The 22,299-nt window shown below is 41.8% G+C and overlaps 2 protein-coding genes across 2 annotated transcripts; one reads left to right on the top strand and one right to left on the bottom strand.

Moving 5' to 3' along the window:
• The first annotated feature begins 2,677 nt into the window (after window positions 1–2,677).
• enpp4 (ectonucleotide pyrophosphatase/phosphodiesterase 4) lies at window positions 2,678–8,737 on the top strand. The gene is made up of 8 exons (XM_008428451.3): window positions 2,678–2,838; window positions 4,329–4,563; window positions 4,711–4,998; window positions 5,089–5,193; window positions 5,781–5,979; window positions 6,061–6,234; window positions 6,652–6,921; window positions 7,008–8,737. The coding sequence occupies exons 2-8, from the start codon at window positions 4,330–4,332 to the stop codon at window positions 7,103–7,105; spliced, it is 1,368 nt and encodes a 455-aa protein (XP_008426673.2). The 5' UTR covers window positions 2,678–2,838; window position 4,329; the 3' UTR covers window positions 7,106–8,737.
• Window positions 8,738–8,785: 48 nt separating this feature from the next.
• Window positions 8,786–21,919, bottom strand: xkr6a (XK, Kell blood group complex subunit-related family, member 6a). The gene is made up of 4 exons (XM_008428423.3): window positions 21,140–21,919; window positions 18,310–18,506; window positions 17,424–17,841; window positions 8,786–16,466 (listed from the first exon to the last, which is right to left on the bottom strand). The coding sequence occupies exons 1-4, from the start codon at window positions 21,730–21,732 to the stop codon at window positions 15,962–15,964; spliced, it is 1,713 nt and encodes a 570-aa protein (XP_008426645.1). The 5' UTR covers window positions 21,733–21,919; the 3' UTR covers window positions 8,786–15,961.
• Between the last annotated feature and the right edge of the window lie 380 nt (window positions 21,920–22,299).

Genomic DNA, 22,299 nt, shown 5'->3' with positions numbered 1-22,299 from the left:
GTAAATGTCTGGAATGGATTGAATGACGAGTTTAAAAAAATTACAAATGTAAACCAATTAAAAAAATTGATTAAAGCAGAACTCATTTCAAAATATGCTATATAACATGTTTAATAGTTTATAATGTAAATGATGATTTAAATAGTACTTAAAATAATTGTACATAGTTAAACATAATGAAAAATGGAAACAAGTTGTCTCTTGTTGATATTCTGAAAGTTAATTGATAATACATTGACAAGTATGAAAGGGGCAGGATATTATAAGATGTATCTTCTACCTGCTCCTTTTTGAACAGAAAATATAAAATTGCATGTCACATGGGCAAAATAATTTGTTTTACATTTTATTTAAGTTTGTCTCATTCTATTTTGTTTTCTTGTTCTTTTTTGACTGTTTTTAATGTCTGTTCGAAATAAATAAATAAATGAAATGAACTTTAAGGCTCTGATAGTATAGCTGGCAGCATGAAACATACCATATTTATTATCTTTTAGTGTGGAATATATATATATATATATATATATATATATATATATGGTTGGTTGGTGGTTGGTTCAACCACAATGTCCTGTCAGCTATCTTGCCATAATTAATGTCAAAGTATAACACTTTTCCACTGCAGCTGGACTTTAATCAGCAAATTATTACATAATTTGCAGATAATGTAATAATTTCCTCTGCATGTGCGATGCAGTTGTTGCTGGACGGATAGATAACTCGTATTCTCAAGGCCGAGTGGCAGGAACCACCCTGGAACCCTTTGACCTCTGAGTCTGAACATTCTTGTCAGCTCAACTTAACTTATATTTAGTAACAGAGTAATGCCTGCCTCCTCTCCACAACACAAACACAGCAATGACTTTGCATGATGGCGCCATGATTAAAGGGTTCAATCAGGCAGGTATAGACTTATCACATTCAATGAATATTTGCACACAGAGATATGAGGAATTTGCAATTATGACCTTGTAAATCTTCTGCTTAATGTTTTTCTTCTAAAAACTCTAGAACAGACTGATTGCTGGAGTAACCTATAAATTTGTGTGTCTTTGCATACAATCAAAATTTCTTTCTTACCCTTGCAAAAAGGAAGATTTTTGGTTCATCTTCCTCATTCACGAGCTCCTTCTCAGAGGCCGATGACGATGAAGAAGAAGACGAAGAAGATCTATCCAGTGACCTCTTCCTCTCCACTTCCATCTCTCGAGACCCCCCATCCGAGTTCATCTTGGGGATGCTTTCCTCTTCCACCACCTCCCTCTCTTCCTTTGCCTCCATTTCCTCATCCTCGCTCTGTTTTTCTTCCTCTTCTTCCATCTCACTTGATTTGTGATCCTGCATCTCCTCTTTGTCTTCAGTCTTGGCGTGCAATGAGGATGAGGACAAGGATGAGGATGAGCTTGAGGATGAGGAGACTGAAGATGAACTGCCTCGTCTCTCCTCTGCAGGAGGCTGCTCTGGGGACGGAGACTTTGGAGTCGATGCTCCATCTTCAGCAGCTCTGATGTTCTCGTACTCTGGAGTCTGATCTGCGGGTTCTTCATTAGGCATTTCATAGATACCTGAAGACTGATTCTGGTAGGACGACTCTACTTCTGAAAGCTCTTCATAAGTTGCCACATTGGCCTCTTCATATGTACCATCCGACTGAATCTGGTAGGAGTGTTCTACTTTTGAAAGCTCTTCATAAGCTGCCTCATTGACCACCTCGTAGGTACCATCCGATTGGTTCTGATAGGTTTGCTCTGGCAGGTTGACCGGGTTGGTCAAGTCATACATACCTGATGACTGATTCTGGTAAGAGTGCTCTGGCTCAGAATCACTGCTTCCATTTTCTGGTCTGTAGATATTCTCTTTGGAGGGATCCATCCTGGTTGAACAAGTCAAACAGTCTGTGAGTCAGGGTACAGCGGAGGTGCTGTTGTCCCATTTGGGACTATCTTATCGAAGAGCAACCCAGGACTTTGGACAGGCATGGCTTAAGGCAATCCCAATGAAAGAGGGCCGTTATCTTACCTAACATAATCAGGAGTATCATTAACATTAAACTGTTTCAAAATAGTATGACAATCAATCTACAGAGATCCCAAATATGTAATATTTCGTGACCTGCCATTGTCGTTTCTGTAGGGGCCACGAAGCCATAGGTAACTCTGGAAGAGCTGCAGGCATCCGTAACTCATGTGGGAAAAGCTAAAAAAGGCAGCTGCTGGTAGACGAAGGAGCTCTGCAAAAAACCTTGAGTCCACATCTTCCTAACACTATTCCCTTGTTAAAACATGGTGATTACAGCATCTTGCTGTGGGGATGCTTTCCTAAGCAGATGAATATAAAAGTAGTAAAAAGACAATATTAGTAAATTGTGCAAATTTAGCTGTTTTAATTATTATTTTTCTTTCCATACAACGTAGAAAAACTACTCTGTTGTTGAAATCTACGCTGTTTGGCTGCGTAAACTGTCAACTTTCTTCAAGTCAAGTCTGTTCCGTCTACAAAATAAAACCAATATGTTTTAAAAATCTACAAATGTGTGATATTATCAGAATGTGTACAGCTTCGTGCCGATTTTCTACAGTCCGTACCGCTTTAGTTTTAGTTTAAGCAGAGAAAATGTCGGAGTTACTTTTCTGCAACACGCGTGATACCCAATAAGATTTTATTTTGAAATTCTTGACCGGAAACTCGTAAAAGTAGCGCTGGCTTTTGGTCAGTCAGCCTGTCAGTCTTCGTGTTGTTTGAGTTCTAATGAGGATGTCAGTGCGAAAATAGTCCGTGTCGGGGTTGTTCAAGGTTACTAAGAGTCCGGAGGGGGACTACCTGCAAGCTTAAAAACAGGTAAAATAACATTACTGACTGTTAGCCTTAACCGACGAAGTAAACAGGTTAATCAGCTTTAAAGCTATTGGTTGAAGTGCAGCTTGTAGTCAAAGTAAAATTGTGTTTAGTGTGTTAATGTGACATTGTTTTAATTGTGATAGTATTTCACTAATTCCTTCAGAATGCTTATTACAGTGGGTCGCGTTTTGGTGTAGTACAGTTTGAGCAACGACTTCCTGGTTGTGGTTATTCACGTTTCCTGTCCATTTGTTAAGTGCCTTGCAAATGTATGACATAACAGCAAAGCAACACTTGCAGAGGAGCTCCAGCTCTTCAATAGAGATTAAATTTGTCAATTATTTTCCATTTCCAATTTTCCAATGGCAATAAGTTTGGACTTTGATTGGGCCATTCCAGCAAATAAATGTTTTGTTCTGAACTACATAGCTCTAGCTGAATGTTTAGGGATATACTTCTGCAAGGTGTGGCTCATTACTTTCCAGTTTTACTCTGGATTTATTTCCTCCCATCTTCCCATCCACTCAGGTCAGCTTCTCTGGAGAAAAGCAATCCCCTATATCGCCATTTGTCACCATGAGGATGGCTTGTTCCTGGACTTTGTGTTGGTCAGCACCAAAATAAGGTCACTAGTGCCTTAAGGAAAGCTTAAAATTATGCAGAAAGTCCGTCTATTTAGCTCATACCAGAAGTATGCTTCAAAAATCCCACAGCATCACCAATCCTCCAGATTTTAGAAACAAATTTTGCTGTGTGACAGCTTTATTTTCTCCGTCCATCAAATATAGTTGGAATTCCTGCAAATGTGTTGTTTTAAGCCTAAAATGTCAGACTACAGTATCAAAAGCAATTTGGCAGCAAAGTGATTCAATCAAACCAAATGAGCACGGCGTGAGGAAGCAGCACTTTCTGGCTGCTTTTCAGGTGGTTCATAACTGTTCTTTTACTTAATCCTATTTTCTTCAAATTTGCACCAATTTAAGCGATCCTGACTGATCAAGAAATAAAAAATGTTGCTGTCAAAAGGGTCTGTCTGTTGTAGGAAGAGGAAGTGGCGTTTTGTTTTATCGGGGACATTTTTGGGTTGAGTTTCAGTTTCTTGCACCTTTCATTGGGTTTAGCTTGCGATAGAAATAGTCGGCTCTGGTTGGTAATTTTTAGTTTACTTTTTGACCCAGCATTTTACAAAGAATTCAACAACTTGTTTTCTCTGTTTTCTCTTTGCTAGTGCTGCTCTGCTTTTCATTTGTGTGACATTTTCCCTAAACGCCTGACTACTTTTGATGATATTTTGAGTAGTAGAAAGGCATTTTATTGTTTTGAAGAACTAGTTGTCCATTTTACTCTTCAGTCTCAGTCAGGTTTGTGGTTATTTGTTTCATTTCAGGTGTCAAAAATAAAAGTCTGAAAAAAAAAAGGTTTTTGGGGATGTGAAATTGTTACACCCCTACCTAAATTTTTCACCGTTTCTTTTGTCTCGTTGGTTTCAGGATGTTTCCCAGAATGCTGTTGGGCGTCCTGTGGTGCGTCAGTGCTTTGGCCGTTGAAAACGACACAACCCAGCAGACTCTGCCGCTGCTGCTGGTGTCGTTCGATGGCTTCCGGGCCGACTACCTGGACAGGTTCCCCATGCCTAATCTGAAGCTCCTGTACAGCCAGGGGGTCCTGGTGGACCAACTCACCAACGTCTTCATCACCAAAACATTTCCCAATCACTACAGCCTGGTAAGCAAGTTTCAGAATGTGTACACAAATGCATCCAAAGTACTTTTTTCACAGTTTTCATACCATCTTTGTAATCAGCTGTAATGCAACAAAATCTGACAATATCAGCATCTTTGGTGTCAAAATAAGGATGAATTACCTGTCCAGGTGACCGGGCTGTATGCAGAGTCTCACGGGATCCTGGCCAGTAGCATGTATGACCCCATCAGCCACAAGCGCTTCACCCTCCAGAACGACAGCGACCCCATGTGGTGGAGCGCGGCTCAGCCCCTGTGGCTCACGGCGAAGGACTCTGGCTACAAGACGGCGTCCGCCATGTGGCCCGGCTCCGACGTGACCAATCGGACGGCTACGCACTTCTTCCCATACAACCCAGCAGTGACGTTCCAGCAGCGCCTGGGGAACGTGACAGACTGGATATTAGGAGACGGGAAGGTGAAGACAGTCTCCTTAATGTGTAACTGAGAAGTCTCGAGGGGTCAGTTGCAGTCGTGTGACATTCCTACGTTCTTCCTCTTTCATCAGGAGCCAGGAGTGATGTTCGCGACTCTTTACTGGGAGGAGCCGGACCGGTCGGGTCATGCGTTCGGTCCTGAAAACACCACAGCAATGACTAAAGTACTAAAGGAGGTGCAGTCATTTCCTCAAGCTTTAGTATTTGGCACCTGCACTGTTACTGTTCCATCAGAATCTTAACGATCCAATCGGAAGCTAACCTACACTCTTCAAAAATCATAAATGCAGGCTCAAACGTCAGAATTATTTATCAAATGCACTAATATCATTGGTTGCAAAACTTAATAACTGATGATAAACCCTTTCTCCAAAAGTCCAGCTCTTCTCAACATCCTCGTCAGTCTGATGATTCAGGTGTTTGGATGGTGGGAACTTGGTCACATTGAGGTGTTCCAACAAGACAGAGAGCAAATTTAAAAATGCCTAGATTGAGTCTCATTTAATTTAAAGTGAACTCTTTCCAGAGGTAAAATGTCCACCCAGAATTATGCCAGAAGCTTGTGTTCTTGTGCCAAAGAACATTTATCCACATATTAGTGGGGTTGTACGTATATATTTGAGTTTGTTTGCATAATTGTGTCAACTAAATCATTGGAAGCCTCCAAACGAATGATGTTTATGCCAAATATTTTAAGTATAAAGTAAAAATCTTAGTGGAAATAATAATGTTCTTTAGCTAATCTGGAACTTTCTTCCACCAGGTTGACGACAACATCGGCCTGCTGATGTCTGAGCTGAAGAAGAGCGGCCTCTGGGGTCGCATCAACCTCATAGTGACCAGCGACCATGGCATGGCGCAGTGCTCCGCCGATCGTCTCATACGGTTGGACAACTGCCTCCACCCTGACAACTACACTCTGGTGGACCTGACGCCGGTTGCCGCTCTCATCCCCAAAAACGGTACCCAGGCTGACATGACACAGTGTCGGGTTCGGTGATCTCCCTCTTCTACAGCCTCCCTCTGCCTGTTTTCCTTCACAGACTCAGAGAGTGTCTTCAGCTTGCTGAGTAAGTGCCATCCTCACATGACGGCGTACATGAAGAAATCCATACCGGATAGGCTTCACTATCGGAACAATGTACGCATCCAGCCAATCCTACTAATCGCTGATGAAGGCTGGACCATAGTGAAGCGGGGAAACAAGCTACCAAGATGTAAGTGATGGCTTTCAAAGCTAGAAACACTGTAGCAACTGTCAACAAGCTTGCTGGTGCGTTCCACACAGTTAGAAGAAACGGCAACACTTTATTTGAAGGGGTGTGCATAAGACTGACTTAACACTGCCATGAACCTGAAGGAGTCTTCATGAATGTTGTCATGAAGTGTCTTTCAGTAAATGTTCATGTTCATGCAATGTCAGTCTTACTGCTTCAAATAAAGTGTTTTACTGAAGAAACTTAACTCCTAGACGGAGGCCATTTGTGTGTTGAAAAGGGACAGTGCTTCATAACACGCATCCAAACTGCTTTACCAATGGATAAGTCAGCCTAACATTAGGATTCTAGTCTTCGGCCAGTGATGACGGGATGTTAACTTACCCAGATGTGATTGTTGGTACTCCCCTCCCGCAGTGGGTGATCATGGGTACGACAACTCGCTGCCCAGCATGCACCCCTTCCTGGCAGCAACGGGTCCCGGCTTCCATCAAGGTCTCCGGTTGAAGAGTTTAGAGAGCGTGGATGTTTACCCGCTCATGTGCCGGCTTCTGTCGGTGCCGGCGCAGCCCAACAACGGCTCTTTGACCAGGGCTCGGTGTCTTCTTGCCGGCGAGACCTGCTGGGACATAGCTTTGGTGATCGGTCTGGTGGTGGGCGTCTTGCTGCTGCTCACTGTCATCACTGGTAAGTCTGAATGATCTGGGATCCTGGAAGGATTTTTGGCACAGATTAAGTCTGATGAAAAGCTAACCAGACTTGCTTCTGTGCAGTTCTTTTCAGGTGCATGGGCACTCGTCGTAGCTCAGACCCCAGGCCCTTCCAGAGGTTGGACTTTCTTTGTGACGATGACGAACCTTTGATCCCATGAACCACTGAGTGATCTACTTGTGCTTCTCTTAGTGCACCTTGTTTTGTTTTCTCCTCCCATGTTGTTTCACTTCATCACATACAAGGAGAAATCCCTCAGGTTTGCTTCACTCGGTATGAAGTGGAGTTAGAACTGCTGTTACAGTGGATACTGTTTGTTTGATTTGGATAATGTGATAAAAGACAGACCCAGATGTATTTCATTGACATTTATCAGGTTTTTCAGGTTACTTTCAATGTGAGCGCCATGGATTTGGGCATGTGGGTTCTATTTTTTGCCAGCAGAGGGAGCCAGTGGCTTATGCTTAACCCTATTTATCACCTTAAAGCTTGTCAGTTAAAAATATATATTTTTTCCATTAGTTTTTTATTTTATTTTAAAAGCAATTGCACTAAAAGTTAAGAGATGTACGACTACTAATGGACTTCCTTGCTGAAATCAAAATGGCATCAGGGTGGGCTTCTTGGCAAGTTAGTCATATAAATACCAAAGAAGATTTTGTCATTGGCTTCCTTTCTGATTTTTGGTTAAAACTTGATGAGGTCTGGTTCCCTTAATAAGGGGCAGCGGACTGTTTTGCAGGGATCAAAAACTGAATCGTTGCTGCTGAAAGCTCAAAAAATGTGTAGATGTTCTTATTTTCAGATCAAACATATCTACTGGAAACCCTACGAAGATAGTAGGCAATCATTGTGCTCGAATCATTAATGTAATTTCAAAATTGCATAATGTATGGATGAATAAGTCTTTGAAAGTGAAAGAAATAGAAGATGAGTTTTCTCTTGTGCATTCCTGATTTTGGATTATGTTTCAGAAACCAATATATTGAATATCTCACACTTTTTTTTCATGCTGTACGAATTGCGTGGATCCTCAATCATATATGTAGTTGTATAAATAATGTTTTTTCTTCATCAATGTACTTGTAAGAGGATATCTGGTTACTGAAACAGAAGAAATGCATAAATGAGTTGATGTTTTGGTCATTCTTAGAATATTTTGTTACATTTATTTTTAAATCCCTCTCCTTAATTATTGACACCCCTGGAAAAGATGAGTACAAAACCTTAAAATACTTCTCATTATTTTAAACCTTATTATTCTGATTAATTTATTTTCTCCAATATTTGATTGGCATGTTTTCTTGTCTTTACTATTTTGAAGAGAGGAAAAGAAAAATGGGGACACTACAAAACTTCAATATTATTTCCCAGAGATATAGGAAGTAATAAGACTATTAAAAAAAACCCCAAAGATTATAAAAGTGCCTCAGTTTCTAAGAGTTTCATTTGGCAGTTTTACAGCAGTGTTTTGGTCAAAGCTAGTTTTATTGTTCTGTTTTTTTTTCCAAGAATTCAATGTGAGATTATGCAACAGAATTTTTTTATTTATTTTCTGACTTTTTGTACATATTTACTAGGGCTGTCAATAATTAAATTTTACCATAAAAATTCCAAATATTCATTTTTGATTGAATACATTTCAAAAGTGACTTTTTGACAATCTGGTATGTTATGACAGCTTCACCTTTGCACAAAATTTGTTATTGCTTTTAGAAAGGAAAATATTTTGGTATTATACCGGCCTGTAAAGAGATTTTTTGTATTAAATAAATGTGATTTATTACTAGAATCTTTGTGTTGTGTTTAGTGAAAAAAGTGCAACACACGTTTGGAAAAATTAATTTATATCCCTTTGTATTTTTTTTCTCCATTGCAGTCACAACATTACAACGTAATAAAATGGCAAATATATAAAATCAAACTCAATACTGACAATAGATCTCTGTATTGTGTTCAAATCAGCTGTACATATATTTTATCTCGTTTAAAATCATCTCTATGTAGTCATTTGTATCACTGTAAATCTTTGTCTCGTCACAGATAAATAGACTTTTATTTTCAGGAGGTATTGTAACAAAAATAACACATTTCCTAATGTTGGCTTCCTGGAACCATCAAAAAAAATATTTGTCAACTCTTCCCCAGAATGCCGCAACACCATAGTGGACACAGAACAGACAAACTAAAACCAGAGACGCCATAATCTGTCCTCTCTCCCGTCTCATTTGTGATTGGTCAGAAATATTTGGTGTAAATTAAAGGCAACCATAAACTGTACAGTCCATGGATGCAATCCTTCCAACCTACCAAAGAAAAGGAAAAGAGAAATAAATTGGAATATTCCTGAATGGTGTTTTGATGTGCTGACGCAGGAGCAGTTTGAACACATTCGATGACGGTAGCCATCTTTTTTACACTGAATTCAGAAGAGGCCAGCCAGCCCACTCTCACATTAATATTTTCCAAGTGTTGAACTATTTATTAGCAGAGTTAAAAATAATCTCACTGAATATGTCCACATATTTGGTAACATTCAACCATTTATTTAGCCGAATCAGGCAGCTAAGTAAATGCTAAGCTACTTTTTCCAGTGCCAAACTGTTGATTATTGCATCAAAATGGATTAATCTACAGATATTCTGATGGTTTTATATTAAGCTAACGTGTCAAACAATATTTTTTTCTCAAATGTAGAATTGTTTAGTCCAAATTTTCTTATCAAATTTGCTAATAGGCTACGTTGCTATTTGGAATCAGGCTAGCAGTTTTGTGCTAAGCTAAAGTTTAGCACAAAACTTAAAATCACTTAAACAAAAAAGTGTTTTTGTTTAAGAATCAAATTGTTTATTAGCTTGAGTCTAACTATTCTCTCCAAATATGTGCACATATTTGATAACAAATATATGTGGACATATTTTATAACATTCAGCCAAGTTATATTGAAACACCCTGGACAGAGAGAAGCTAACATGCTAAGCTAATGTTTGCACCAAATGTTCCCTCAGGGTTTAATTGTTCATTAGCTTGAGTTCAGATACTCTCCCCACAAATATGTGGACATATTTCACAACGTCCAGATACAATTTGGTTATTTAGTTAGCATGTTTTTACACATGTTAATGATTTTATGCTAATATTCCAAACAAATGTTTGCCCTGACTTGGAAAACTTGCTTTCAAACCATGGCTATGGCTGTCTGGCCATAACTTTTATTCACCTACAGTTCTAATATCAGTGTGTGCTTATACTAGAGACGACACAGATGGCACAGGTTCCTACGAAACCACTTGTTAAACTGTATTTTTTTCCTACTTTGATCTTACATTCTGTATATTCTTTAAGAACATTTACCATCAGTTACACTTGAAAGAACCATTTACGCAAACTAATGGAACATTGATACAACTGAGGAGAGCTAGAAGTAGTTATTTACAATCCAAATGCCAACCACGAGAAAATAAATGCTACTTTTGCACATCAAATTTCTATAACATTAAAAAAGCATGACCCTGACAAAATTAAAAGCTTAAGGTCTTATAGATACATCCAAGTGAACATTTAGTTTGACCCTGCTCTGTATTGGTAGTACCAAACCTGAGTCAAACATTTGAAATCTTTTTCACACTATGATTGATTCTGAGAGTTTGTTTAAAAAAGTAAAAGGTTTCAGTGTCTGCTGGACTCAGGTCAGCTTAGCCTCTAAAAATCCATAATGAATAATGACACCTTCACAGCTACGGATTAAACATAAAAACTTTGGCTGCGGAAATTAAGACAAAGCAAAAATCATAGACCCTGATAGCAGAACATTTTCTGTGTTTAACCAAAAGAAGAAATGCTTTATGGTTACATTTTCATAACATGACAGACATTCCTCAGTCAGGAGGAAGCATTCATCTCTCACCGTTTAAAAGTTACATTGCAATTTTTCTGCCTCTCAACAAATCAATCTTGAAAAAAACAAACAACAAATTCATAAAATTGCCATGGAAACAGATTCAAAACTTGGGGATGCATCATTATGGCAAATGCTCCAGGATTTCCCCCATTGTATTATAAGCCTGGCGGGTCACCAGGCTTTACTTCTGCCCCCACCAGGCTTAGCATTGCTTATTTAAGTCTTTTTAAAATGTTTGCATTTTTAAAGACTTTATAGTTGGTGTTCAGGTGTTAATTTTCCAATCTTTCAATAAAACAGAATTATCAAGTTTTCTGGGGGAAACCTTGTGCTCCTTTATTCAGTTATAAGATTTACATATCTCACTCTGTCAAAAACAGGTAAATACCATATCAGATGGGCTTCAGCTCATGACTTATTACAACATAGAAAACCAAAATGTAGAAGTAGTGAGTGAAACTGTGAGGAGAACCTGACACCTCTTTACTGTTAAAGCAATAGTTATTCTTGTTTTTTACTGATTACGGAATAACACTAACATATTAAATGCTATCATCCATCTGAGGTAAAACAAATTAAAGGTAAAATAACACTGAACCAACAGTGATGTGGTGGTTTCTTAAAGGTTCTCTAAGCCCAGAGCCATCCTGCTTTTTGTAACTTTGCATAGCGGTCGATGAATAGCCATACAAGAAGTGACAAAGCACAGGCTGGATTCAAATATCTTACAAAGTGGGTCTAGCTAAGGCTGTGGTTTTTGTAGATGAAGAAGAAAATGTTTCACTTGTAGCATCGAAACTTGACTGCAGTTTCAGTATAGATTTTTTGTTTTTATGAAATGCAGTCGAGATCCGATGAAGGCTTCCATGTATAAAAGAAACTACTATTTGGTTGTTTTACACCTGATTTGGCTGCTGTTAGACCTGAAATCTGATTGGCTGGAGGGGCACGATGGAGGATAAGCCAATGGGTTGGATGCTCAGGAGCTCAAAATGATTTCGTAGTCTCTTGGTTAACGCATTGCGTGTGCAGTCGGGTCCTCAAATCTACAACATTCATGCAAGAAATTCACAAGCACGGTTTGTGAAACTGACAGAAAAATGGCTGACCGTGTTCTGAAAATGGCACGTAGTCGGTTTGCAATGCGGACACAGTGTGCTGTTTTCCACATCCACATCAGAGTGTATCAGAAAGGAGCACCACCCCGCCATGAGCCAGATATCATCAATGGAGCGGATAAGGCATTGTAGCTTTTTTTTTTTAATCACATACGCAAGGTGATGCAGTTTTCACATACACTCCTTAGATTTACACATTTCAGTCAGAATGTAAAACATTAAGGTTTTCTAAACATATTTGGCTAAATTCTCGACTGCCACCACAACTATACAAAAATCTTTCTGGTTTACTCAATAGCACCATAAGAATATTGTTCCCAAATTATAAAGGGGTGAAGGAATATTCAACATTGTAGGTGTATATGTGTGTGTTAGAGCACTGAGGTACATCCCATGTTGTTACCCTACTTTTCACAATGTGGCTGTGTTCATATCTCCCTACTGCAGAGGAAAACCCTGTGTTTATGCAATTGTGAGTGTGTGTGTGTGTGTGTGTGTGTGTGTGTGCGCGTGTGTGTGTGTGTGTGTGTGTGTGTGTGTGTGTGTGTGTGCGTGTGTGTGTGTGTGTGTGTGTGTACACTAAGCACACCTCCTTGCTTTGGAGACTTGCATAGCTTCTGCAAGACAGGAAGAGCAGTTGTCCACTTAGAAGGAGCCTTTGGCACAGCCTTGGCCGAGAACTGAAGGCAGTACTCAAGTTGCACCATTTAATTCCAGGAGACAATCTGCCCTTATTGCACCGTAAGTACATGTGTGTTTCATGTTTGCACCATATGAAAAGGGATTAGCAGCCAATTGACTCTGTAGTTAGAGAGCATTTGCACCATATGAACAGCAACAAAGCTGCTTCTGTTGCACATCTGGAAAGACTGAATCTCTTCGCCGGATTGTAGCAAATGATGCGTCTGTTTTGTTAATCGGGCTAGCACCAGGGAAAAAAATAATAAAAGTTGCATTATCCAAGCCTAAATCAATAGTTTTGCGTGTTTTTTCCCGCTTTGCCATGAATATCTGCATATTTCTAAAAATGCTAATTTCATAGTAACTAGAATAAATCTAAATCTTGGGATGGAGACATTTACATAAGGATAATCCTCCTGTCTCATTTGTGATATTGGTCAGAAATATTTGGTGTAAATGAGAGGCAACTATAGACTGTATATGAATATTTTGTACAGTCAGTGAAGGCAACCTTTCCATTATACCCAAGAAAAATAAATACAAATAAACCAGAAGATTGTCATTCCTGCATTGTGTTCTAATGTTCACATACAGGAGCAGTTTTTAAAATTATTTTTCTACTTTAGCTTGAGACCAAATATTTGCCTCACAACATATGTGGACATATTTGAAAACATGACTAATTATTTAGCTTAGTCAGATACAGGCTAATGCAAATTTTTTAACCCAATTTTTGGTGGAAATTTCCAATTATTCTTTAGCATTAGTTCAAATATTCTCACAAAAAAACGTGGACGTATTTGATGTCACTCAGTCAGGCTCTGACTAATTAGATTACTCGGAGACAGGCTAACTAAGTTCTGCTAAGCTAATTTTTCATTAATTTGAGTCCTAGTTGTCTCTTCATCAAATATCTTGACACATTTCATAATATTTACCCATGTGGATATTTGATTATTTCAGGGGTTTATGCTAAGCTAGTGTTTCCAACTACTTTTTGCTCAAACTGTTCATTAGCTTTTGTCAAAATGTCTGACATGTCGGTGTATTGTATGTGCAGCATTAGCTGAATAGAAGTCCCAATTGCCACTTTTGTTGTGCTGAAATCTTAACTTGAGTCTAGTAATGAAATCTAACCGTAATGTTTTGTTGTTCCCCAATCAGAAACCGGTTTGCTAACAGATAGCCTCAGTGACTAAGCACTTATCATTGTTTCTATTTCTAAATTCTGCACCAGCATGAATGATTTAATGAAGTAACAGCTTTTTTTCAAGTCTATATACACGGGAACAAATTAACACATGAATAATTATAGGATAATTTAGAATAAAGCTAAAATATATGGCTAAATACCAACTTTTTAAGTCAAAATGTTATATTTCTTTTAATTTATTTTGGGAATGCAAATGTAAAAAATAAGCATGTATTTGTGTTTCACCTGCTCTCCTGCTGATATGCAAGTGCAAGGTGAAAACATGTTTTTTTTTACCCTATACCCCATGGTGCGAGTGTGACCCCCCCTCCGACAGCGTGTCATTTCGCCACCGTTCCTGCAGACAGGGCCGTGATTGATGCATCGGCACCATTTGCTGTCGCCTGCCAATGTAACAGCTTGTATACCAGGGATAAACAAACCAAAAATAAATAAATAATGAGCCACACATCACAGCTCAGCCGTGGGTGGCTTTTGGAGGAGTCGATGCTGGACATGATGCACGAGGAGACAAGTCATCCAGGGGGGGTCGTGACGACTCAGGTCCACAACTGTTTCATATCAGCTTCTGTTAGCGTAGGAACGGCCGGCGTGAATAAGACATCACACACAAATGCTGCGATCAGAAATAATTAGTCGTGTTTTTTGCCCTCTGTTGTAAATTCCAGATCTGGGATTTTTGCTGTAGTCCAACACTGACATGAACCGATTTACTAAGTATTAGCAGTTTTTGACAGTCTAAGTATTAAAGCCTCCCACAACCTTTGTAAGGAAATGTGGAAAACGGTTAGGTAACACATGCACAGCATATTATGCTGCCTCATATCTGTTTCTCTGTTTTTATGCTTCTTTCCTGACTAAGCCAACGGCAGGGACTTCTGTGACTAGCATTAAATATAGTGGAGCTGATGTGTATATAATTACTTTCTTTACATAATATACAGGCAGTATCGTTTAGTCCAAAATATTTAGGTTTATTTGCTGTATTCCGAAAATATATCTTAAATTACCACAACAAAGCTAATGAAGACAGTGATGAAGGCAAAAGAACAAATTTCTAATGTTCCTGACAGGAATAAAGCAGGTCTTAGTTAATCTTTTTTGAATTAAAATGGTATTACGTTTGTTGTTTTATATCAATCTGTTGAATTATTAATGAATATTTTGATCGTAGTTTCTCAATTTTGTAAATATCTCTGACTAGCTAGTCAGAAAAGTGGGTGTAGCTTCTGTAGTTACAAAGGCTGTGAATAGCTATGGGTTTAAGAGTGGACATGTAATCCCATTTATACAGAACAAAAAACTAAAACAACAAAACAAAACTAGTTATTTAGTATGTTTTTCTCTAAATTATATTGTTATGTTGCCATTGTTTGAATGTATTCAGGCAAACCATGACTGGTAATTCTGAACCAAACTAAGCTTATATTATGTTTTTATTGTTCTGGTTCTTGATGATCTGATAAACGCTGAATAGCTAAAACGTAAGATGAGACATTTGTTTTCAAGTTTGTGACGTTAATACTGTTGTCTGTCTCTTTTGCACTTCCCTGGTAACCTTCATCGCCCCCAAACTGCCCTTAAGCTCTTTGTCCAGCCACAAAGTGACATTACATTAAAAATATCTGCTCTGTACAAAGAAATTATTTACACAACCCTTTGACTAGACTAACCACATATTGACGATCCCATTTTTTTTTTAAGTGACAATTTTTTCGCTCTTTTGTGTCACTCAATGCGTGATGATTGCGCTGCTGTAGAAATGCGCTTGTTTCTCTTTTTAAATGTTTTTTTCCCATCTACATGGCAGAGAACGGAAGGGAGGTTCATAAAAACGAGGCCAAGTCAAGAGAGAAAAAAGTGAGAAAGAAGAAGATGGACTGAAGCAGCTTGCTGAGTCACGGCCACAGGACTTACAAGAAGTGTGTGCAGGTGTGTGTGTGCTTAAAAGTGAGATTGCTTCAGTGTGCATGTGCTTATATCAAGTGAGACCTTTTGCTCATGACTTTTTTTCCTTTGTCTTCTCTATAAGTTTGAACATCCACATGTAGATTTTCTAGTGCTGTATGTGCTCAGGTGTTCCTCTGTATGTGTGTGTGTGTGTCAGAGTGAAGACTCGTACTGCAGCAGTTCGTACAGTAGCGGCCCGTCGCGGTAGCGGATGCCCACGGCGGCTGGCGTTATGTACTGCAGGATGTTTATAGTCCTCCGCAGGCGCCTGTCTACGTAGTGAGCGTCCCAGGCCGGGTAGCGCTTCCTGGGCATGTCAATTTTTATCAGCGGGCCTTCGGACTTGGAGGTCGGGGGGGTGGACCTCACCTGGAAGACGGGAAGGCACGACTCGGCCACGTCCTCCTCCGTCTGCGACTTGGCCATGTGTGCCGGGGTGGGCGGGGCAGTGGGCGGGGCCGACGGGGGAAGCGGCAGACCCCAGAGCAGCTGGGCGCAGCAAGAGGAGGCTGGGCTCGGCTGGAGGTGGGTGGTGGCCGGGTGTAGAAAGCCGTAGTACAGGAACATGACGAGAACGCCCCCGGCGAACGTCAGGTAGACGCTGCAGAGGGCGGGGACGGCGTATGAGTCGGTCAGCGCCGGATCTCGATAGGCATACCTGCAGCAGAGAAGAGACGCGGGTTCAAACGGCATGTAAGTACTAAGCTTACACTCAAAGCCGGCCCAAGGCATGAGCAGCTGAGCTGCTGCCTATGGCCTTCAAACCATCAAGGCTCGAATCTTAACACACACCAAATGTCTAATATTTTTAGATTTCTATATTAAGAATGAGAATACTGTTAAATTTGATTTGACAGATTTAGTGAGAGACAGAAGCTCAAATTGTGTAAGTGGCAGCTGTAGTAGTACTTCCGGTGGCAGCTGCTGCGGCTGCAATCAGAAGCTGCTGCTGCCACAGTTTGAGCTTGATGTCTGTCGCTAAATCTGTCAAATCAAATTTAACAGTATTCTCATTGTCAATATGCAGCCACGGTTGCCGGAAGCTGCCACAGCTTAGTAGTGTCAGCTTCTGGCTTTTGTGGCAGAATATTGAATATTAATATTGAATATGAATAAGTTCACAAAAAAAGACATCAATTAAAAAAAGCAAACAAACATATGTATATACATACATCCGCCACAACTTTGGTGACACCTGACTCTAGCTACCACTGCTTTAATGGGAGCTGCCACCAAAGAGTTTAAATAGGCTAAAATTTAAAATTTTAAGGACTTGGCAAGTTTACTTAAAAAAAAGTGCACCGAATATTTTTTATTATCTGAAAGCTGTTATCATTATTGCAACCTGATCCTATGGATTTAATATTTGACATCTTACTAAATAATAAGTATTCCTGATTGCTTTTGAAAATCAGCCAATTAAAGTGGGCCTCTCTTGCCACAAAGCTCTTCGAGCTGAGAGCCTAACTTGGATTCATCCAAGCATTTTTGAACAGTTAACTGTAAACTTTAATTCAGTTAAAGAAAGTCGAACAGGATATAATATCGAGTACAAATTGTAACCAAAACTCTTCATGATTTTATATAAGCAGTGGAGATTTCATCCTTAGCTCACCACAGGCCCGTCAGGATGGTATTCTCGGCCAACACCACTGTGTAGTACGCAATCATCCGGTACCGCGTTCGTCCCTCTTTCACGTTGAACCAACAGAAGATGTAGACAATGCCAACCACCATGTTGAAGAGCACCTCCTCCCACTTCGACATGCAGAAGTCGGTGCCGCCGTGAACCACCCAGAAGGCCATGGCGCACCAGTGCAACACCACGAAGATGCCGAAGTAGATGTGGAAGAGGGAGGCGAAGAGGGCGAGCGAGAGGACGCGAGAGGAGATGGTGAAGAGGCGCCAGCAGAGGTGGAGCAACGCGCCGCGGTAGCTCATGCTGCGCTGGTCGTCCCGGGAGTCGCGCAGCAGCTTGTGGTAGGAGGCCAGAACCCAGGCCAGGGAGAGGAGGGAGGCAAGGGAGGAGACGCCTGAGGAGAGAGAGGAGGGTTATGGAACAGAGACAAGCACATCCTCGGAGTTTCAGGAGGCGTTAATACCGTTGGACATATTATTTAAGAGATGTGACACAACGAGATGAAGTTATTATGATTGTTCCAGACGACGTGTTTATCCGCCCCCCTGTGTAATAGTCACGTATTTGCATTAAAGTGAAAAGCGTCCCAAAAAAAAACCAACCCAAAGAGTGATAGGGATGAATAATCCCAGTGGGTGGCCGCCTGGATGATACACATCCTGGATGATTAAGGAAGAGGAGGAAAGATGGCACTTTCTTCACCAAAATACCTGAACAAACACTCCCGCACCATCTGCAGCCACACGTTACTGCGCGGAATGTGTGCAAATGGCTAATTACTGCCTGTGCAGCTGTTGGCTAACAAGCGCTTTGTTGTGAACAAAACACGCAGTTAACGCCACGGATTGTTTGCTCCACCTACACTGCAGGGTCTCGGCTCGGTTCTCCTGGATCATGATGCAGAGCTGCAGCACCAGCTGCGGCGCAGACTCCAGGAACGTCTCCAGCAAACGCAGCATGTTGACATCGGCGTACTCGAACATCATGGCCCAGTACCACTGCCGCTGGTGCTCCTTCTGGCGCCGCGACATCACCCCCAGGTAGAGGGTTCGGATGTACCTGCGGGCGACATCGGAAACCAGTCAGGTCTACTGGGAGGAAAGGGCAGGGGCCGGTCGCATGAGTCAGAACCAGGATTGTACCATCTGTGGGCGATCAGGGTGAGCAGCTTCACTATTTTCTGACATCTTTCTAGACAAAACAATTGACTAATCGGGAACCTAATTAGCAGATGACTCATGATTGAATGAGCTACTACAAATAGTGGAGTGACAAAAGAAAAATGGGTTCAGTATAAATTAAAATCCGCTGGTCGATACATGCTAACTTGATTTCTGGTCGGTATTACTCACAAGCGCAACCAAAATAGCACTGGGCGATTTATCGATTTGATCAATTAATCGAATTTTTGGTTTTTGAAGATGCAACTTTTGTAAATCGGGATTTCCCCCCCCCCCCACCAATTCCCTTCTTGAGTTTCTATAGTTCAGAGTGAAGTCAGCGCGCCCAGACCGCCATCTTGTTTGACAAGCAACTTCTATTTATTTGGACTTTCAGGTCAACTCCACAAATATTCTAAGATTTTTTTTAAAATTCCAGAAATAAAGTCGTATAATTACGAGAAATCAGGTAAAGTGATATGAGAATAAAGTCTCGATGTTAGAAGAATGAAGCAGAGATCAGCAACAGGACTCCAAAATGACTGATCAAAAATATATGTACATCTTGATAACTCTATTGAAGTTTAATTCTCAATAAACATTTTTCTATTAATTTTAAGATGTTCTTCTGGTAAAACTGTTTTTATTTTGCTAATTTTATGCTTGCATTCCTAGTGCTGTGTCATAGAAGCACAGCACTAGGAAAGTGGCCTTTTTGAAAGGCCACTTTCAAAAAGGCCACTTTTTAAAATGATTTCCTGTCATTTGTAGTTTCTTTTTCAGAAAAGAAGTTGAGAAAAAAATAGATCAAAATGGAAAATTGGATCTAGTAAAAAGGTCATTTTTTATTTTTAAGCCATATCACCCAGGCATAGTACTGTAGCGCATTTCTGCAATATACATGTTATTGTAAGTACGGCTATTACCCCTCTGCGGCTTTAAATGCACAGTAGAAGCTTTATATGACATAAATAATGCAGCATCCACACTCTCAACAACACACACAAACTTACAAGAGCTCTGAAGCAATTTAGAGCAACAATGATTGTTTTCGCTCTAATGTGACCCATGGATACAGTTCTGCTCCGAAGTTTCCATACATTAATTATTAGTGTTTTATGGGAGAAAGAGTGAACTTCCAACTGCGACTGTGTTCAAGTGCTTTATGTCCTTGACTAAATAACAAGGATATGAGGGAAAACAGGAAGTCTTCTCTGTAATTCTCAGGTGAATACTGACTGGCAGGCGAATTCGATTAGCTCTGACATGAGAGGATGTGCTTCTAAATTATCCGAGTAGATCCTCCACCCTACCCCCACCACTCTCCCTTTTCCCTTCCTCCTCTTGATCTCTGTTTCTTTACCCTCCCCCCATTTTCACTCCCCTCTCCATCTCTAAAGCAATCTGTCTCAATCAGGCCATTCCACTTCCTTCCTTCCTTCCTTCCTACCTACCTACCTACCTACCTACCTACCTACCTACCTACCTACCTACCTACCTACCTACCTACCTACCTACCTACCTACCTACCTACCTACCTACCTACCTACCTACCTACCTACCTACCTACCTACCTACCTACCTACCTACCTACCTACCTACCTACCTACCTACAAATGTCGGTTTAACCCTACAACGCAAAGCAGAGAAGAAGTTGGACGTAAACACACACAGAAACTCGACCTTTTTCCCGCTGCTGGGCACCATTAGAGGGATTTATATGCTGCTACTACTTTGCAACAGAGAGAGAGAGACATGTCTGTGTGTCTTCCACGTTGTTCCCCTGACAGTGTTGTTAGCACCTCAATTAACACCTAAGCATGTCCAACTGTGTGTGCGTGTGTCAGATGGGGAGGGGAGGGAGATAAATAGTGAGCATGCCAGAGAGAAGAGTTGCCAGAAGCACAGATGCTTTTCCTCTTTGTACTCTCCATGCACGCTGACACTCGTGGGGAAGAGCCATGACACCGTTTTTCCACTCGTCACACACGCTGACACACATGAACGCACACGCGTACGCACAGAAACACGGAGTTCTGACCTCTTTGGTGCGGCGCTGCTGGACACTGCCTGAAATTGTTCCCATGTTTTGTCAATATAGGACTACAGACCTTGATTTATTTTCATGGCAATCAGATGAATTACGTAGCAAAGGCTGAGTCAAATCAGATGGAAATCACATATGAACATCTGTTTCCTACAAATTCTCAATTGGATTTAGGTCTGAACTTTGATTGGGCCTTTCTAACACATAAATATGCTTAGATTGAACCACTATAGGGCAATTTTTCAAGTGTTTTTTTTAGTATCTAGATGTTTTTTCCCCAAATTAACAGAAACAAAACATTGATATACTGGAAATGGATTCAGCACCATGGAGAGCGCCAGTTTTAAAGCTTCATTTGTAGTAAACTAAACCATTTAATTTAACTTTATCATGACTCAAAATTTCTGTGACTCTAAATGTTCCTGTCTGTCAGTTTCCCTTCTTGTAGCAATGAGAGGTGAGGAGAGGCTCAGGTGTGTTCTCACCTCCACACCTGTCCCAGCTGGAGGATGTGTATGGTGACCTGCCACAGCCAGATGGTGGCCAGCTGCAGGCGGTCCTTCCCGGGATACAGGCAGCCCTGAACCACCGTCCCCCTCTTCGTAAGCCCCTCCACCTCTCCGAGCCCCCCTCCGGTGTAGTCCTGCACGAACCAGCGGAAACTCAGAATCTGGACCAGCACGGACGGCACCAGCACGAAGAAGAGCGTCAGGCCGAACCAAAGGTAGTTCTGCCTGTGGTAGTAGTCCGCCGCCAGGCACAGGTCCGTGCCAACGTCCCAGAAGAAGACGAGCAGGGCGAGGATGATCCAGAGGCAGTCCAGCCACAGCTGCTCCCGGGGAGGGCAGTGGGTCTCCCGGATGCCGACCCCTCCGACCGGCTGGCCCCCGCCGAGCAGGGAGCCCAGGCAGGCTGAGCGGCAGCCCCAGTAGCAGGCGGAGGAGCGGCAGCACTGGCAGATGTGGATCGCGGCGGAGTCCAGCGGCTCCTCGGCGTCAACGTCGTACAGCTGGGCGAAGCCGCTGCCGCCGCCGCCGCAGCCGACACCGGCTTTGCCGCCGTCCGACTTCGCGGCCATGTTCCCTTTCCCACTCCTGCCCTCCTGTGAAACGCACGACAACCGCACCGTGGTGACTGCTCGCGGGGCGCGGACACCACGTCACTTCCCAGGTACCTCCTGTCCTCTTCCCTCTTGCGCCGCGGCGACTGCTGTGTCTCTTTCTCGCCCGGGGCGCGAGGAGCCATCAGAACCGGCGGCCGCGCGAGGGCGGCTCCCCTTCTTCTTGCTTCCCCGCGCGGGACACCGCCCCCGGGCGTTCGCTTGCGGCAGCGGCGGAATCTGGTTCTCTTCTACTCCAGCAGCCCCGCATCATCTCCTCCTGCGCGCGCGGTCATCCAGGGCGATGGGAGGTTATGACGTAATGCATCTCCCGCTGTTCTTAAGACGCGCGCGCGTGAATGAAGGCGACGTGTGTGCGTGACAGTCCACCGGACACCAGACTTTGGTTTTGTCCAATAACCCGGAACCGAGTCCTGCTTCTCACGCCGCCCCCGTTCAGCCTGCAGGTTCCCGGTATCGGCTGCCTCCACTGTCCGCTCCTCTGCTTTCCGCAGCTCCAGCCCCTCTGCAGCTCCGGTTTCCCCC

Source organism: Poecilia reticulata, chromosome 2 (assembly GCF_904066995.2).
Source record: "Poecilia reticulata chromosome 2, P_reticulata-male-v2, whole genome shotgun sequence".
NCBI classification, from domain to species: domain Eukaryota; kingdom Metazoa; phylum Chordata; class Actinopteri; order Cyprinodontiformes; family Poeciliidae; genus Poecilia; species Poecilia reticulata.
The sequence above is the reverse complement of the archived record's forward strand: the minus strand, read 5'-3'. Positions and strand labels throughout refer to the sequence as shown.

What these genes read in the sequence shown, in the direction of transcription:
- xkr6a (XM_008428423.3), bottom strand. Translation starts at nt 21,732, where the DNA reads ATGGCCGCGAAGTCGGACGGCGGCAAAGCCGGTGTCGGCTGCGGCGGC. An exon ending in CAGCTGGGACAGGTGTGGAG is followed by an intron (nt 18,507 to 21,139) that starts GTGAGAACACAC and finishes TGTCGCCCGCAG; the next exon opens with GTACATCCGAACCCTCTACC. An exon ending in ACCATCCTGACGGGCCTGTG is followed by an intron (nt 16,467 to 17,423) that starts GTGAGCTAAGGA and finishes TCTCTGCTGCAG; the next exon opens with GTATGCCTATCGAGATCCGG.
- enpp4 (XM_008428451.3), top strand. Translation starts at nt 4,330, where the DNA reads ATGTTTCCCAGAATGCTGTTGGGCGTCCTGTGGTGCGTCAGTGCTTTG. An exon ending in GGATATTAGGAGACGGGAAG is followed by an intron (nt 4,999 to 5,088) that starts GTGAAGACAGTC and finishes CTCTTTCATCAG; the next exon opens with GAGCCAGGAGTGATGTTCGC. An exon ending in TGACTAAAGTACTAAAGGAG is followed by an intron (nt 5,194 to 5,780) that starts GTGCAGTCATTT and finishes TTCTTCCACCAG; the next exon opens with GTTGACGACAACATCGGCCT.